General features: G+C 38.4%; 1 protein-coding gene across 6 annotated transcripts in view; it reads right to left on the bottom strand.

The window, feature by feature from the left end:
- hikeshi (heat shock protein nuclear import factor hikeshi) overlaps positions 1–20,145 on the bottom strand; it is a 42,219-nt gene that overhangs the window by 10,117 nt on the left and 11,957 nt on the right. For all 6 annotated transcript variants that reach the window (XM_072577742.1, XM_072577738.1, XM_072577737.1 and 3 more), the window contains exons 2-4: positions 14,503–14,740; positions 7,582–7,733; positions 1,432–1,550 (exon numbers count right to left, since the gene is read on the bottom strand). In XM_072577742.1, the coding sequence (XP_072433843.1) occupies positions 1,432–1,550; positions 7,582–7,733; positions 14,503–14,653 (422 nt within the window). In that variant the 5' untranslated portion in view covers positions 14,654–14,740. The remainder of the gene's footprint in view (positions 1–1,431; positions 1,551–7,581; positions 7,734–14,502; positions 14,741–20,145) is intronic.

The following is a 20,145-nucleotide window of genomic DNA, read 5'->3' as shown; positions in this document are numbered from 1 at the left end:
TCTTGCTCAAGTCTTCCATAGGGACGGGGAGAATACAGAACCTTCCAATGAAAAACTGACAACCCTGTTGAATCCATCACTAGGAAGGTATCTTGACAGAAGAAGTGAGAAAATTGATGAAGTGCAGCAAACGTTAACAGTAATTCTTTCCACAGAGAGTGGAAAGGTATTCTAGAACTTTCAAAAAAAAAGGGTAGATACACCTCTTTTTAATTACAGAATGCAAAGATTAAAAACTACACATATAACACAGATACACATATAACAAGGTGCTAGTTAAAGAGTTTTCCACCCAAATAGCGAAGTTTCTAAAATCAATTACAATTATTTGAATTAGAAGTAGGCCATTCAGCGCCTTTGATGCTTCTCCACCATTTAAACAAGATCATGGTTGATTGGATTGTTCTCAACTCCACGTTTCCCCTGTATAATCCAGATATTCATGACTAGGAAACAAAGTATCTGTTTACCTCCACAAAGAATATTCAAGGATCCTGCTCTACCATTTTCTGGGGTAGACAGCTCAAAAGATTCAACCCTCAAAAAAAATTTCTCCATCTCAGTCTTAAATGGGATAGCCTCTTATTTTTAAATTATGTCCCTTAATTGAAGACTGGCACACAAAGGGAGCACAGATAGGAATAATTTTGTTTTCAAGATTTAATTTAGGAGGACTGCCTAAATTCAAGTGCCAGTTTATTAAATGAATGAGAACAGACTTACCGAGGTAAGTAAATGCCATAGATAGAGAATGTGATTATAAACAATGCCAGCTTTAGGAAAGGATTAATTCCAATACACAAAATAATTAATATGAAATGCATACACTGTACAGTAGAAGCATTTAGTCTATTCTTTGGATTATTTTAAAAACCTGTGTTTTAGGAATTATAAACTAAGGTGCTAAAGACATTGAGGTCATTATGAAAGGAGCTTGAAACACGATTTTCCAGGAACGTGACTGAGCACTTACATAGCACCCTCTAGTTAATTATTGCTATTATTTAGTGAAATGGAGTGAAATAATTTTCTACATACTTTTATTTTGATGAGCTCCTTACACCAAATGCAAATATGGTGTACATCACACTGTTTGTTAAACTTTTCATATTGCAATACATTTTTCTAGTTCCACCCAACAATCAAAAGATGCCCCTGCCTTATATACATAAGCCAGAACTTTATTTTAACAAATGACAGGTTTTATTTCAAGCTTGAGCATGGTAGCTGCTTCCCATGTTATGGAATATGGGAAATTCTATAAAGTAATTTTAAGATTGTAATGTTTTAATTAATTCCATGCTCATGTCTTCAAAAAGATCCAAAGATATTTCCAAACCAAAGTTCAAACAAGGTAGATACATCAAAAGAAAAGTAACCACATTTCTACATGCTATTGTAAATGGACATGCAATAGAGATGTATATTTACCATTTCAAGACAATACTTGCTGGGATAAACATCTCAGTGGGACTTGGGATCATCTGAGCCTGGGTCAGTGCAAACGAGGTTGAAAAATTATAGAAGTTGTCGAGCATTTTCTGTGTAAACTGAAAGTAAACAATTTATATATAGACTATTCATAACATTTCACAAAAAACTATTAACAAGAATAAAAAAGAACTGCAGCAGTCGAGAGGTACAAAATGGTCCATAGAAGCAACTGCAGTTACCAACAACTATTAAGACTGTAAATGCCAACAGATTTGCAAAATAACATTATTATAAATCTATAGAAAGAGTCATATTTAGAATTATTTCACAGAAAAATTTTGGACATGACCTATGATTAGGCTTGTTTTTTTAAAACGAAACAAGAAAACAAAAATGTCCCAAAAAGGGACGAGCTTCCCAAAATACATCTATGCTGGGCTTTGAATCAATATGAAAACTAAAGATTTTAAGAAAGGGAGTTTGGAAGTTTTTTCTCCAAATAAAAAAGGTCAATAATTCATATCATGGCCAATATTTATTCCTCAATCAATATCACAAAAGCAGTTTATCCAGTCATTTTTACATCCAACTGGATGCTGCAATTCTTATATTACACTTCAAAAAGGTACTTGATTAGCCATAAAATATTGAGAGATATCGCAATGTTGTGAAATACTTGGATAAATTAATTTTGTTTTATCAGAAATACCATATTTTAATTGGCAAAAGGGAGGCTTTAAAAAAAGTCAGAAGTCAAAAATCAAACATAATATTGAAGAAGTAAAACATTGTCCAGGCCAGGATGAGAGAAAATATAAATTGTACTTTTAACTATACCAAATACCAATTGGAACAACTGGCATTTGCATTTTCTTTATTTTGTAAATCAGTAACATTAGCATATTAATTACAAACTCTTATTCTATGTTTTAACACAATAGTAGAAAAGCATAATTCCATTAGATTTAAAATAATGATTGAAAAGGATAGACCAGATCTAAACGTTAAAGTTCTAAATTGGAGAAAGGCCAATTTTGATGGTATTAGGCAAGAACTTTCAAAAGCTGTCTGGGGGCAGATGTTCACAAGTAAAGGGACAGCTGGAAAAAGGGAAGCCTTCAGAAATGAGATTACAAAAATCCAGAGAAAGTATATTCCTGTCAGGGTGAAAGGGAAGGCTGGTAGGTATAGGGAATGCTGGATGACTAAAGAAATTGAGGGTTTGGTTAAGAAAAAGGAACCAAACATATCTAAGGTATAGACTGGATAAATCAAGTGAATCCTTAGAGTATAAAGGCAGTAGGAGTATAATTAAGAGGGAAATCGGGGGTTCAAAAAGGGTACATGAAATAGTTTTGGCAAATAGAATTAAGGAGAATCCAAAGGGGTTTTACAAATACATTAAGGACAAAAGGGCAACTAGGGAGAGAATAGGGCCCCTCAAAGATCAGCAAGGCGGCCTTTGTGTGGAGACACAGAAAATGGGGGAGATACTAAACAATTATTTTGCATCCGTATTTAATATGGAAAAGGATATGGAAGATATAGACTAGGGAAATAGATGGTGACACCTTGCAAAATGTCAAGATTACAGAAGAGGAAGTGCTACATGTCTTGAAACACAGAAGTGGATAAATCCCCAGGACCTGATCAGGTGTACCCTAGGACTCTGTGGGAAGCTAGAGAAGTGACTGCTGGGCCTCTTGCTGAGATATTTGTATCATCGATAGTCACAGGTGAGCTGCTGGAAGACTGGAGGGTGGCTAACGTGGCGCCACTCTTTAAGAAGGGTAGTAAGGACAAGCCAGGGAACTATAGACCAGTGAGCCTAACGTCTGTGGTGGGCAAGCTGTTGGAGGGAATCCTGAGGGACAGGATGTCCATGTATTTGGAAAGGCAAGGACTGATTAGGGATAGTCAACATGGCTTTGTGCATGGGAAATCATGTTTCACAAACTTGATTGAATTTTTTGAAGAAATAACAAAGAGGATTGAGGAGGGCCGTGGTAGATGTGATCTATATGGACTTGAGTAAGGCATTCGACAAGGTCCCCCATGGGAGACTGATTAGCAAGGTTAGATCTCATGGAATACAGGGAGAACTAGCCATTTGGGTACAGAAACTGGCTTAAAAGGTAGAAGACAGAGGGTGGTGGTGGAGGTTTGTTTTCAGACTGCCACAAGGATCGGTGCTGGGTCTTCTACTTTTTGTCATTCATATTGTATGAACGCGAGCATAAGAGGTATAGTTAGTAAGTTTGCAGATGACACCAAAATTGGAGGTGTAGTACCCAGTGAAGAAGGTTACCTCAGATTACAATAGGATCTTGATCAGATGGGCCAATGGACTGAGAAGTGGCAGATGGAGTTTAATTCAGATAAATGCGAGGTGCTGCAATTTGGGAAAGCAAATCTTAGCAGGACTTATACACTTAAATGGTAAGGTTCTAGGGAGTGTTGCTGAACAAAGAGACCTTGGAGTGCAAGTTCATAGCTCATTGAAAGTGGAGTCGCAGGTAGATAGGATAGTGAAGGTGGTGTTTGGTATGCTTTCCTTTATTGTTCAGAGTATCGAGTACAGGAGTTGAGAGGTCATGTTGCAGCCATACAGGACATTGGTTAGGCCACTGCTGGAATACAAATATCTCAGCAAGAGGCCCAGAAATCATTTCCCTAGCTTTCCACAGAATGCTAGGGTACACCTGGTCTCCTTCCTATCGGAAGGATGTTGTGAAACTTGAAAGGGTTCAGAAAAGATTGAAGGATGTTGCCAGGGTTGGAGAATTTGAGCTATGGGGAGAGGCTGAACAGGCTGGGGCTGTTTTCCCTGGAGCGGAGGCTGAGGGGTGACCTTATACAGGTTTACAAAAGTATGAGGGGCATGGATAAGATAAATAGACAAACTCTTTTCCCTAGGGTCAGGGAGTCCAGAACAAGAGGGCATAGGTTTAGGGTGAGAGGGGAAAGATATAAAAGAGACCTAAGAGGCAACTTTTTCACGCAGAGGGTGGTATGTGTATGGAATGAGCTGCCAGAGAAAGTGGAAGGTGCTGGTACAGCTGCAACATTTAAAAGGCATTTGGATGGGTATATGAATAGGAAGGGTTTGGAGGGATATGGGCCAGGTGATGGCAGGTGGGACATCTGGTTGGCATGGACAGGTTGGAGTGAAGGGTCTATTTCCATGCTGTATATCTCTATGACTTGGCCTTACTCAGAGCTAACCCAGATTCCTTTTGGAGAACTTGAAGGAATATACATGTATAAAACACAGAAATCATTAAGTTTCATTGCTGCACCTTTGGATGTCGTTGTGGCTCAAGTTGACGTAGATCAACAGGAGTCAACTTCCACAAAAGAAAATGCAGACAATTTTAAATAAGCCCAAAACAAAAACAAAGTGGTGGAGAAACTCAGCAAATCTGGAAGCTACTGTCGAGAGAGAGAAATGCAGAGTTAAAGTTCACTCTAGTGAGCCTTCAATTTAAAGAAGTGATTGGCAATACTGTGGTTCCTTCAGAAGCTATAACAGCCATAAATTTATAATAATTTGCAATGCTCTGAACTCATTGCAAACATCAATATTTGAACAGAAGGAACAACAAGGAAAGGAAAATGAATATCAAAAAGATAATTGGACTCTCAAAGCTGCTTTAATATTGAAGTGCTGTCCTCTGTTAAGGCTTTATTGGCAAACGAACTATGGCTATTATACCATTTTTTAAAAATCAAAACAAATATATAAGCCAAGTTGGAAAAAATGTCTCAGCACAAAAGGAAAAAAAATGCAAAAGTTATTTTTAAAATTGCTACAACTCAATTTACAACTGTGACAGCAGAAAGAACAAATTAAACACTTACACAACTGATTAAAATGTGGACCATATGTTAAAAAATTAAATATACATTTTTTTGTACACGAACCATCAAATAATTTGTGAAGATCTACGACTTCAGCGTCAAATTGCAACAAGTTGCCAATTCGTATTTGGCATCACTAAAATCACAATGTTTGCACTTCCCATGTTTCACTAAGTTCTTGAATTTGTACTAAACCTTTAGCAAATCTACAATTAATAGCTTCTGATGTTATTGTTAAATAATACCAGTCTTCAGTCCAGAAAAGTGAAAATAAAAAATCAGTAATAATATCTCAATCCCATATGTAGCAATTTGATTTGGATATTTTTTTCAAACTCCAAAATTTACATTTTCCCTATTTCTGTCCCTTTCGTTACTGAATACATCTATCCCAATTCACCCTTTCTTTCAAGTCCTTTTTTTAAAAAAAATTCCAATTCTAAAATTTTATAGGTTAAGGAGATGCATTTTTGGTCCTTTGTTCAGCAAAATCCCAGATGCCAGTCTCCTTGTTATTAAAGTAGCTAGAATTGAGAGTTAAAGTCAAAACATCTTTAAGCTGAGGAAACAGAAAAATGTCTAATTAACAGAATAACTTAATTAAAATTAAATGCTCTTTGAAACAGTATGAACCTGTGAAATCTAGGGTATCAATTAGGTTCAATAAAGGAACAATTAAGACTGTTACAAACACCGACACACTGACCAATGCAAAGAGAGACAACGTGATCCAGAAACCAAATTTAAAACTTTGGAAATTTCACATTATGGAGCAACAGCCGACACATGATCATGTCCTTTCTTCATAAAATTTGGTCAACAGATTGAATCACAAATCACCTGGTGTGTAACTTAAAGCAAGCATAAGCTTTTAGTTTTGTCAATTAAATCCACTTTACTAATCAGCTTATTGCGCAAAAATATCAATAATAAGCATCAAAAGATTTGGATTTCCAAATGGATTTTATCTTATGCTGGATTCCACATTTGACTGATGACTTTCAAGCATACTGAATCAATTCAGACTCCATAGACCGTTAAAATTAACCAGTAAAGAATTAGATTAGATTCCCTAGTGTGGAAACAGGCCCTTCGGCCCAACCAGTCCACACTGAAGACTAACCCACTCAGACCCATTCCCCTCTCACTCATGCACCTAACACTATGGGCAATTTAGAAGGCCAATTCACCTGACCTGCACATCTTTGGACTGCGAGAGGAAACCAGAGAACCCAGAGGAAACCCATGCAGACACGGAGAGAACATGTAAACTCTGCACAGACATTCGCCCAAGGCTGGAATCAAACCTGGGACCCTGGTGCTGTGAGGCAGCAGTGCTAAACACTGAGGAGTAAAGAAATGACTCGATAATTAGAATTGAGCAATCTGTGATCTGACCAAAAGGGCTGACTGCACAATATTCTTTCACCCTTGGGCTTACTAACAGTTTTACTGCATTTTACTTTTGGATTACTAAAAGAAAGCAAGAAACAACAAAGGAGGACGTTAGGCAATATTAAGTACTGACTTGAATAGAACTCCAAACAGCATACACTTTTTTTTCCATGATTGAAAGTTTTGGAAGACCATGATCACCTACAACACTGCAGCACTGAAGATAGACATGGACTCTAGTTGCATCACTGGGTGTGTACAATACCTTTTCAATACTGAAACGTTATACTACCTCCTATCAACTTCCTGTATTTGTACAACTGACCTTTTAATATCACATTGTCATGGTATCCGTATCCTTTAAATTAAAAAAACCTAATAGCTTTAGAGGGTATTAATATTATCTCTAACAGGTACTTCATCGCTTATAACTTCAATGGATGATAACAACATTTCAGAGGTTGCATAAACATATGTTCAGCTTTCAGAATATCTCTTCATTGTAACCGATCTTCGTTCTACTTTCTCATATTATAAATATACTGCCCTACCATAAATAACAGATTAAGATTTTAAAACGTTAAGATTTTCAAAATGACAAATATTTAGTAAATACTTACAAATGTAATATAAATAGAATGTTACGGTTAGCAACTCAGTACTAAAAACTACAGCAAACTTGTTAAACTAAAAATGTCAAATCAGCATCTCAGGGTACAAGTTACACACCAAATTAACCAGAATCCAAATCTTTTTCTGATATTCCAGGCAGGAAAGATCTTGATGTGTCATTTACAAAAGAATGTGTTATGAGAGGATTTCAAAATCAAAAAGTTTGTTTTTTTAAAGCCAAATACAATGTTGTCCAACTAACTTAGCTATTGGACTTACCTGTGTAAATGAATCGACTGTTGATACAGCTGCGCTTGCTACTGGGGTCTGCTGTGTCAAGAATTCCACAGGTTCCACAGAAATCCCTATTTGAGCAACAGATTGAGTTTGTGTGATATTCATCATTCCAAAAGGATGCTGTCCAATTTCCTCTGCAAGCAGATCATACATTTCCATTAATGTGCAATTTAAGGAAGTCCAGAATACAATGTAAACACTTCTAGATAACTGTAAAACCAGAGAAAAAGAACTGTAACACAATGAAACCTCTTAAAGCAAAAATAAAAATAAACAGAATTAACACATTATATTTATATCACACTGCAAAACGAAGTGATACCATAATGCAATTTTAAGAAATACATCACAAATATTTGATCTTTGATTTTAAGCTTTAGGTTAAAAACATTTCAACAGCAGAATCTTACTGAGAGAAATGATTTGCAAAAGGATAATTATATAGCACAATCAATGCTATTGTTGAATTATTTTTATAAGTTTTTCTTATAAAACCTTAAGTTATCTCAAGAATATGACTTTAAAGAAGTTCTGGAATTTACATGTTAATGAAGCGAAACCTGCAACTCATTCTAAAAGATGAAAGACCTAACAGCAATCTAGGTTTGTTCAATATATCATTTCAGTTGCATGACACTATAATCATTTGCTATAAATTCTGTGTCTTATGATCATCTTCCAAAAACTACCCGAAGGAGCAGCACTCCAAAAGTTAGTGCTTCCAAATAAACTTGGACTAGAACCGGGTGTTGTGATTTTCAACTTTGTCCACCCTCGTCCAACACCAGCACCGCCCCATCATGGAGGGATATAGGCCAAGCACAGGCAGGTGGGACTGGTTTACTTTGGGATTATTATATAGAACATAGAAGAATACAGCGCAGTACAGGCCCTTCAGCCCTCGATGTTGCGCCGATCAAAGCCCACCTAACCTACACTAACCCACTATCCTCCATATACCTATCCAATGCCCGCTTAAATACCCATAAAGAGGGAAAGTCCACTACTGCTACTGGCAGGGCATTCCATGAACTTACGACTCGCTGAGTGAAGAACCTACCCCTAACATCAGTCCTATATCTACCCCCCCTTAATTTAAAGCTATGCCCCCTTGTAATAGCTGACTCCATACGTGGAAAAAGGTTCTCACTGTCAACCCTATCTAACCCCCTAATCATCTTGTATTGTTAGTATGGACTTGTTGGATCAAAGAGTCTGCTTCTGTGCTGTAAGACTTTATGACTGTAAGGCATTTGATAAAGTGCTGCACTAAAATCAATACATAAATTAAGACCACACCAGATCAGCAGTAATAAATTAGCTTGGATCAAGGATTGACTATGCTTGGATCAAGGATTGAAGAGCAAGTAACGAAATGGGATAAGTGAGTCTTTTACTGCTCTGCAAGCTCTAACTAGTGGGTGCCACAGAATTCAACTATTTACAGTCTATATTAATGAATGTGCAAACACAAATTTGCAGAAGTAAGCTGCAATGAAGAAATAAGAAATTTATAAATGGATGTTAATAGGTTAGGTGAATGGACCAAAATTTGGCAGATGGAATTTAACCATAACTAAATGAGAAGTCAACTATTTTGGTATGAAGAATGAAAAGGCAACTGGTTATCTAAATGGAGAGAAACTTCAAAATACATCTGTGCATTGGGTGTCCTTGTGCGTGAGTCAAAGATGTTATACAAGTAAGCAGGTAATAAGGCAGATAAGTGGATCTTTGACATTTATTGCAAAAGGAATATAGTATAAAAATAGAAAAAAGTGAATCTGAGCCTGTTCTACCATGTAGTATGATCAGTTAGTCTCACCTCAGCTTCAACTCTACTTTCCTGTCCACTCCCCATTACCCGTTAAGCCATTACTAATTAAAAACCTGTCTATCTCCACCTAAAATCTATTTTGTGACCCAATGCACAGTATGCTTCCACAGGAATCCAGTTAGTAGAGACAGACAATCATCTGCATAGCAATAACTCATACAGATCAATGAAGTTCCAGGTTTGCGCAGAGACAGATCTAAACTGGGAAGAGGCATTACACTTCGAGGTTCGTTCTTGTGAAGACAGATTGGGAAGGAAGTGAAATAAGTCTCTAGAAATGGAACTCAGATTATCAATCAACTGCCTCACCTCAACTTCAAATTGGCTGTACACCAAACACCCTTATGCCACTCATTATCTAAGTTTATTTTTGAAGAAGAGTGATGTAAAGTCATCATAATCCCAAAGGACGATAGTCCACTCTTGCATTGGTGGTGGTTTAACCAAAGTGTCACCATACCCTAAGTGAGGGGACTGTTTGAGAAAGTATCTTAAGCTGGCACAGGAATTGAATCTGCGCTGTTGCTGTCACTCTGCAAGGCAAACCAGCTGTCCAGCCAATAGAACTAACCTATCCCCAACATTTAAGCAAAGTAAGGAAGATTGGTGGCCACAATATAGCAGTGAGTGGCTTCAGAAGGCTTGATATCACACGAAAAGTAACGGCCACACGGTTGCATATCCTAAATAATGAGCATTATCAATAACAGAACTTTCAGCAGTATCTTGCCAGTTTTCAACATCTCCAAAACCTGGAAATTAACAATGAACAGATGCTGTAGTAGACCAGAAATGTTAACAGCTTAGCTAAAATAGCAGGCACCCTTGGCAAATGGCTCACCTGTTTCATCAAAGGCTCTCAACCATCTATAAATCTTGAACCACAATTGTAACAGAATGTTGACCACTTGTTGTGACTCCAGCCATTCAAGCTAGTCAAAAGCTACATGGAGTGCAAACCTACCACTGTACTGTGGATCATGTTTATGCAATCCACAAGATGCATCAATCAACCGATTTAACATTAGCAGTCCTTCCATTATGATATCCCTACCAAGAACAGGAGCAGCAGTGCTCTTCATGCCCAATCATTTCCAAGTTTGCCTACAAGTTGTAACTGGTCAGAAAACTAGAAATTCCTATCTAAGGACGGGAACAGTTCATGAAGGTCAAACATCATCCACATACAATAAAAGCAAAGCAATAAATTTGGCTGAGCTAATATTATCCAAGAACAGTTTTTTTTTAAATTAGCCCATCCAAACGGGAAGGTAACAGATTAAACAATAACTAAATTCCAAAAAAAGGATTAAGAAATATAAAATGCATCTTCTATATTGATAAATTACTTTCCATTTAACCTGCCCGATTTAGAACTAAATACCTGCTAAATATGAACTGACAATACTTCCAAGCGTTTAGATATGAACGCTTGGAAGGGAGGGGGAGGGCAGGGAAGGATGCTCACCTGAGGAAAATAAAAAAAGAAAGAAAGAGTCATAAAGAGTCAGCACCTCAGCGCAGAAACAGACCTTTTGGTCCAACTCATCCATGCCGACCAGATATCCGAACCTAATCTAGTCCCATCAGCCCATATCCCTCTAAACCCTTCCTGATCATGTATCCATCCAGATGCCTTTTAAATCCTGTAATTCTTCCAGCCTCCACCACTTCCTCTGGCAGCTCATTCCATACACGCACCACACTGAAAATGTTGCCCCTTAGGACCCTTTAAAATCTTTCCCCTCTCACCATAAACCTATGCCCTCTAGTTGTGGACTCCCCTACCCCAGGGAAAATACCTTGTCTATTTATCAAATCATTCCCCTAATTACATTATAAACCTCTATAAGGTCATCCCTCCATCTCAGATGCTCCCAGGAACACAGCCACAGCCTATTTAGCCTCTCCCTATAGCTCAATTCCTCCAACCCTGGCAACATTCTTGAAAGGGTTCAGAAAACATTTACAAGTTTCACAACATCCTTCCTGTAGGAGGGAGACCAGAACTGCACACAATATTCCAAAAGTGGCCTAGCCAATGTCCTGCACAGTCGCAACATGGACCTCACAACTCCTATACTCAACGCTCTGACCAATAAAGGTTAGCATACCAAACGCCATCTTCATTATCCTATCTACCGGTGACTCTTTCAAAGAACGGTCAACCTGCACTCCAAGGTCTCTTTGTTCAGTAACACTCCCCAGGACCTTACCGTTAAGTGTATAAGTCCTGCTCCTATTTACCTTACATTAAACACCATCTGCCACTCCTCGGCCCATTGGCCCATCTGGTCAAGAATCTGTTGTACTTAGAGGCAAGCTTCTTCACTGTCCACGACAAACTTACTAACTATACCTCCTATGTTCACATCCAAATCATTTATATACATGACACGAACAGTGGACTCAGCACCGATCCTCGGTAGCACACTACTAGTCACAGGTCTTCAGTATGAAAGAGAACCCGCTGCCACCACCCTCTGTCTTCTACCTTTGAACCAGTTCTGTATCTAAATGGCTAGCTCTCCCTGTATTCCATGAGATCTAACCTAGCTAACCAGTCTCCCAAGAGGAACTTTGTTGAATGCCTTACTGATGTCCATATAGATGATGTGCACTGCTCTGCCCTCATCAAAAATCTTTGTTACTTATTCAAAAAAACTCAATCAAGTTCATGATACATAACTTCCCACGCACAAAATCATGCTCACTGTCCCAAATCAGTCCTTGCCTTTCCAAATACACAGGATTGTCCCTCAAGATTGCCTCCAACAACTTGCCCACCACCAATATCAGGCTCACCAATCTGTAGTTCCCTGGCTTTTCCTTATCACCTTTTTTAAAATAGTGGTACCACGTTAGCCAACCTTCAGTCTTCGGGCACCTCACCTATGACTATCGATATTCCAAATAGCTCAGCAAGGGGCCCGGCAATCAGTTCTCTAGCTTCCCAGAGTTCTAAGATATGCATGATCTGGTCCTGGGAATTTATCCCTTTTTATGCATTTTAAAACAACCAGCACTACCTCCTCTGTAATATGGATATTTTTTCAAGATGTCACCATCTATTTCCCTACATTCTATATCTTCCATATTCTTCTCCATTTTAAACATTGATACAAAATACTCGTTTAGTTTCTCCCCCATCTCCTGCGGTTCCACATAGTCTGCTTTGCTATTCTTTGAGGGGCCCTATTCTCTCGCTAGTCACTTTGTTGTCCTTATTTATAGAATCCCTTTCAATTCGCCAAAGCTATCTCATGTCCCCTTTTTGCCTCTGATTTTCATCTTAAGTATAGTACTATTGCTTTTATACTCTAAGGATTCACTTGATTTCTGCTGTTTCCACCTGACATATGATTCCTTCTTTTTCTTTACCAAAACCTCAATTTCTCTAGTCATCCAGCATTCCATACACTTAATGGCCTTGCCTTTCACCCAAACAGTAAGAATATGTATAGGGTATAAGCAGGAAGGGAAAGAGTTAAGTTCTGAGTTTTGTGAAACAAGAGATTCTGATGAGCATGACTCATAAGAACTTAAAGTTAACAATGGGCTGCTGGACTGCTGTTAACAGGTTAACAAGGTGGAAAAGTGTTCATTATGTAGACCATTTAACATGAGGTAGCATTCAGTATGTAACGTCAATTAATAAGTTGAAAAGTATTCATTATGTGAAGCCAAGCCAGTTATTCATTGTCTAACAGCAGATAGTTTAATCTTTACTGTTAATGCTCGCTGATTGTCAAGGTCACCCAATTAATATAGATGTTACTTTATCTGGATGCTCCTTCCTGTAAAATGACTATATAGTTCATTGAGAAACTGTTCTTCCAGAGAAGACCATGAACTCATGTCTCTATGGATATGGGTGATCATTTTCTCTCACCCTCCAGGGGCCCAGAATAAAGATGAAGGAGGTAAAACTACACTGCGACTGAGTGTCTTGCTTGGACTGAGGCCTGGGGCGGGAATAGGATGACAAGAGGAATATACTGTCTCTGGACTCTTGTTAACTCATTTTTGAAGGCTTCCCATTTTCCAGCTATCCCTTTACCAGTACATCTACCCCAAGTGAAAGTTCTTGCCTGACGCCATCAAAATTGGCCTTCTTTCAATTTAGATCTGGTCTATCCCTTGCCATCACTATTTTAAAACTAATAGAGTTCGGGTCACTGGCTACAAAGTGCTCCCCCACTGACACCTCAGTCACCTGTCCTGCCTTACTTCCCAAAAGTAGGTCACGTTTTGTACCTTCTCTAGTAGGTACATCCACGTACTGACTCAGATGTCAGATATGCTGATATTCAGAGGTATACCTTTATTATAAAGAATCAAGTTTGAAACAAATGTTATTAAATATTTTGGATAATCAAGTTTCATCAAGTTAAAGTGCAATTTGCTTCTCTGAGCAAACAACCAATGTAGTAGCAGTTCTTCAATAAGGCCTCCAAAAAACCTGAAACAGCATTAGACTTTAAAGGCATTTCAACTAAAATTTAAATTCAGGTGTGTTATCAAACCATATCTTTGAAGATCTGATTTATACATGAAGAATGAAATAGAATCTTTTCCTTTCAGCACCCTTGCAACTTAATTGATATAAAATAAACTCTTCTGAAACAATAATTAGTTTGGTGGCTTTTGACCATAGTGTCCACCTCTCATTGAAGGAGTAAAAACAAATTTTTTAATATTGCATTCACAGGTTACACAGTCAGACCTAGTTCAACAGACTCTTCCAAACATGGAACAGTACTGGGTTTTTGAGCAGCGAAGGTTAAACACTGCAATTCAGTTGTGATAAGCAAACAATCTGCTTAATTCAATAAATAGCTAACATTTAATGGTGCCTCTCTGCCTGCAGAACGAAAGTAGACCATGGCTGTTTAAGGGACTCAAAAAGAAATGGACTCTGTTGCATTCACCTATTTAAGATCAACGCAATTTCAAGTGTATTGAATTGACCATAAACTACTTTCAGAAAAGAAGAATATCTTTAGATATACATTCTTTTGCTATTGCCATTAATGTCACCAAACTGAAAGGCCAGCTCAACTTACCTGTTTTTAACCGTGATATTTTGAAGATTGCACTAGGCTTTTCATTACTTATAAATCCTAGCAACTGCCAAACTGGTGTTCCATCCTTGTCAGGATATGAGAAATACACAGACCCTCCTGTTCCTACAGGGAATGGTGCTGTCCCCAGCATAAAGACCACCACGTGATTGACATTCTCATAATCCGGAAGGTTAAACACAAACTTCCCTTCTGCAACTTGTTGTGCATCTGTTTGCACCTGAACCAGGGAGAAAAGCACTGTTAGTAGGCAGAATTAAACAAAAGCCAAAAACATATTCCAACATATTCACAACAGCAAGAGCTAAATACAGCATTAAAAAGATGGGTGACACAGATAAGCACATTAAAAACAGCTAAAATTTGGCATAAAGTTAAAGTGTTTCATCTCAAAGCTTTTTAAGCAGTATTTATGTCCTGTACTATCTGATGGAAAAGAAATACACATTTTCTTTTACATTTCATCCAAAAGCAAAGCCATGAGAGTTCAACAAATAGTTTGCTATTTTTGCAGTGTATATAAAATCAACTGAGGTTATCTCTTTAATTTTGCTTAAAAGAAACAAGTTGGTCTTAGAGAGGATACTAAGCAAGCCAACATTCTTTTAAGATTCACAACAATGTCCAAGTACACAGCATCATGCAATATTTATACCACTGAAACAGGTTATTCAGCTGAACAGCCGCTACATGAGCCTCTTACTATTAATACTCTCAAATACAAACTTTCGCATTTAATGCAGGACCAGGCATAAGTAAAGATGAGATATCAACCTTCGAAGTCAGAACAAAATATTTACATGCCAAATAGTGGAAGCGGCAAGCAATAGACAGTGTTAAATGATCTCAAAACCAATGGATCATATCACTGCGTCATCTAGTCATGAAGAGCAACACAACTTACTGCAGGTGGCAACTCCACACATATTCCAAACTTCAGTGTTGGGATACCCCAACACATCAGTGCAAAGAAAAAACAACAAGGCTAGAGCATTTGCAACCATTTGCAAGAAGCCCCGAGTCGATGATCCATCTCGAGCTGTTCATGAGTTCTGCAACATCATAGCTGCCACTCTTCTACCAATTCAATTCACTCCATGAGACATCAAAAAAAATGCTGAAAGCATTGGTACTGCAAAGGCTATGGGTCGGTACCATATATATGATACATCACACCATCTCAAACAAACCTCCTTCAAAACTGAAATCCTACCAAGAAGGATAAGGGAGGCATATGCATGGGAACATCGCCTGCAACTCATTTTGAACAACATACCATCCACACTTAGAACAATATTATCATTTCTTCAATGTAGCTGGATCAAATTCTGAATATTACTGTGGGTATACAGATACAACCGGTTCAAGATGATAACTCAGCACTAATAATTCAAGGGCAATTAAAGTTCGATAACCAACGCTGGCCTAGCCAGAGTCACCTGCCCAAATCATAGACTAAGTGTGGTTTAATCAAGTTTTTTTAAAAAGTCTATCATAGATTCTCTGTTTTTGAATTTTATTCTTCCAGAAAATAAAAACCCAAGTGTTTTATTTGCATTTGTTATGGTTGTATTAACATGCATGGCTAATTTTGATAATGTGAATTGCTACTTCTAGACCCCTTACTACTTTTACCACATTTAGACCCATCTTTCATGGGAATGATGATTTCCTTATTCCTTGTACTGAACTGCATGAACTTATTCCTACCTATGGTTGAAACTGATTTGCTGTTTCATTAATCCAAATTGTTAATGCCTTGTATTGGTCAGTTGCCCTCAATATCAACTATACGCTGCACACCCAATTCTGTGCCATCTGCAGCATTTTCTTATTATTTCCAATACCAAAATCCAAATCATTTATATTATCTGATGAACAAAAACAAATCCCATCCTTATGGAATACCATTTTCAACCTTCTGTCAACGCTGTCATCAATCCACAAAATTATATCAGTTAGTAAAGGATTTGAATCCAAAAACACCATGTTATACAGAAAGGAAGGATGCAAATAGGCAAGGTTAATAGGCATAACTCTGCCAAATGGAATTTGATGTGATCTGAAATTGTCCACTTTGTACTCAAAAAAAGTGAATAGTTTCTCAATGGTGAAGAGAAACCTTTGCAGAACATATACACAAAACATCAGTGCTCAGCAAACAAAAGCAATCGAACTTTCTCACGAAATATTCAGCTTTGCCTCTAGGCATTTGGAATAGATAAAGGAGGAAGTTTTGTTGGATCAAAACTAGGGACATTGAGGGTTCACACTGACCAGAAACTGAACTGGAACAGTGACAAATATCCTGCCTACAACAGCAGATCAGAGGCTCAGACATTGGTGGTAATAACACATCACCTGACTTCCGAAAGCTTGTCCATCACCTATGCGACAGAAGCAGGAGTCTGATGGAATACTTTGCACATGGCTCCAACAACACAAGAAGCTCAACACCACACAAGGGCAAAACAACCCCATTTGATGCATCACTTCATCATTAAAACTTGTATTTTAAGAATTTGAATTTTGAGCTGATAGCTTATGAGTTTCAGTCTATATGTTGATGAGTGTTTAATGGTATTCCCAAAGCCATTTTTAAAAAAATGTGCGCACGCGTGTGAGAGCACACAAGCACTCCTAGGTGATGATGGGAAATTGTTCTCATTGTGAGAGCACCCGAGCTACAAATCTTCTCCCAAACCTTCATGGTGAGACTTTACAAGCAGTGTAATACTGAACAGTATTAGCTTGCTTTTAGTTAGAAGGATTAGGAATTGATTTATTTTGATTCAGGAGAAACCCATAGGTTGGAAAGCTTTTGGTTTCATTTTATGGAGGTCCTGGTTGAAGTCTGATGTCACAAACAGCTTCTCCTGGAGAAAAGAGTTTGCTTAAAACAGTTAGACTATCTAAAAGGTATGGATTTTAGATTCAAAGTTCCATACCTTAAATGTTTTGTTAGAATCCTATACGGGTTATTTGAGGCTCTGAAAATAAGCTCAGTGTGCGAATACTCATGTAGGGGACAATTAATCTCTTGAGACTGGGAATTGAAAGAAACACTTAAGTCAAACTGATTGCTGTGACAGGAGTCTTGTGATGTAGCAGTATGATCCCTATCTCCAGTTCTAATCCCAGCAGTTCCAGAGATATGTTACAAGATACAAATAAGTTGATTAAAAATATAATTGTGATAGAGAAGGGAATACTGTCTGATGTTATGTAATAGTTCAGGATTAACAGGATTGCATTTTACCATGTGTTTTGAAATCTTTCAAGTCGTTATTTAGAAATACTTTGATTTATTCTGTTTTATCTTCATTTCTTCTGTGAAACAAACTTGTATTGTCAAACCAATCTGTAGCATTACACGTTTGTATTTCAATGAAAGACCACTTCGCTAAATTTTTTTTAAAAATATGATCTATCAAGTCAATTTAGTCTGAGATCCTAAGTGGTGGTTCACTTGGGATACAAACTCACTGGATTTAAGAGGGATCTGTGTTTATTTTTATGAAAAGTAACAGGTATATGGCTGTTCCAGACACAAACAGCTGCACTGTGACAAAATTCATTGCATGGAATTTGAAGCTGCGGATGTTGCTTTGAAATTTCTCGAAGTGGAAGATTCGACAATTGACAATAGACAATAGGTGCAGGAATAGGTCATTTGGCCATTCAACACAGCACCACCATTCATTATAATCATGGCTGATCATTGACAATCAGTATCCTGTTCCTGCCTTATCCCCATTACCCTTGATTCTACTATCTTTAAGAGCTTGATCCATCCCTTTCTTGAAAGTATCCAGAGACTTGGCCTCCACTGCCTTCTGGAGCAGAGCACTCCAAACATCCACCCTTCTCTGGGTGAAGAGGTTTCTTCTCTACTCAGTTTAAAACTAAGGGGTAGGCCATTTAGAACACAGTGTTTCCATCAGCAGAAACATGCTTCCTGCCTCCAGAGTGTCCAATCATAGAGTTATAGAGATGTACAGCATGGAAACAGACCCTTTGGTCCAACCCGTCCATGCCGGCCAGATATCCCAACCTAATCTAGTCCCACCTGCCATCACCTAGCCCATATCCCTCCAAACCCTTCCTATTCATATACCCATCCAAATGCCTTTTAAATGTTGCAATTGTACCAGCCTCCACCACATCCTCTGGCAGCTCATTCCATACATGTACCACCCTCTGCGTGAAAAAGTTGCCCTTTAGGTCTCTTTTATATCTTTCCCCTCTCACCCTAAATCTATGCCTTCTAGTTCTGGACTCCCTAATCCCAGGGAAAAGACTTTGCCTATTTATCCTATCCATGCCCCTCAATTTTGTAAACCTCCATAAGGTCACCCCTCAGCCTCCAACGTTCCAGGGAAAACAGCCCCAGCCTGTTCAGCCTCTACCTGTCACTCAGATCCACCAACCCTGGCAACATCCTTGTAAATCTTTTCTGAACCCTTTCAAGTTTCACAACATCTTGCCCGCCAGCAAGGTCAGGCTCACTGGTCTATAGTTCCCTGGCTTGTCTTTACCGCCCTTCTTAAAACAGTGGCACAATATTTGCCAACCTCCAGCCTTCCAGCACCTACCCTGTGACTATTGATGACAAATATCTAAGGAAGAGGCCCAGCAATCATTTCTCTAGCTTCCCACAGAGTTCTTGGGTACACCTGATCAGGTCCTGGGGATTTATCCACCTTTAACCGTTTCAAGATATCCAGCACTTCCTCCTCTGTAATATGGACATTTTGCAAGATGTCACCATCTATTTCCCTACAGTATATATCTTCCATATCCATTTCCACGGTAAATACGGATGCAAAATATTCATTTAGTATCTCCTCCATTTTCTGAGGCCCCACACAAAGGCGCCTTGCTGATCTTTGAGGGGCCCTATTCTCTCCCTAGTTACTCTTTTGTCCTCAATATATTTGTAAAAACCCTTTGGAAGTAACAATGAAGATTGATGAGGGCAGAGCAGTAGATGTGATTATATGAACTTCAGTGAGGCGTTCGACAAGGTTGTCATGGAGATCTCATGGAATACAGGGAGAACTAGCCACTTGGATAAAGAACTGGCTCAAAAAGGTAGAAGACAGATGGTGGTGGAGGGTTATTTTTCAGACTGGAGGCCTGTGACCAATGGAGTGCCACAAGGATCAGTGCTGGGTCCTCTACATAAATGATTTGTAACCTTATAAGTCTCAATCAGATCCCCTCTCATCCTTCTAAACTCAAGGGTATACAAGCCCTGTTGCTCCAAATCTTTCAACATATGATAGTCCCGCCATTCTGGAAATTGACCTCATGAACCTACGCTGCAGTCCCTCAATAGCCAGAATGTCCTTCCTCAAATTTGGAGACCAAAACTGTACATAATACTCCAGGTGCAGTCTCATCAGTACTCAATTCCTCTTGTTATGAAGGCCAGCATGCCATTAGTGTTCTTCACTGCCTGCTGTACCTGCATGCTTGCTTTCATTGACTGATGTACAAGAACACTTAGATCCCATTGTACTCACCCTTTACATAATTTAGATAGTAATCTGCCTTCCTGTTCTTGCCAAAGTGGATAACCACACAGTTATCCACATTAAACTGCATCTGCCATGCATCTGT

The sequence above is a fragment of the Chiloscyllium punctatum genome, chromosome 9 (genome assembly GCF_047496795.1).
Source record: "Chiloscyllium punctatum isolate Juve2018m chromosome 9, sChiPun1.3, whole genome shotgun sequence".
In the NCBI taxonomy this organism is placed as follows: Eukaryota; Metazoa; Chordata; class Chondrichthyes; order Orectolobiformes; family Hemiscylliidae; genus Chiloscyllium; species Chiloscyllium punctatum.
This window is presented reverse-complemented; position numbering and strand designations above follow the sequence as displayed.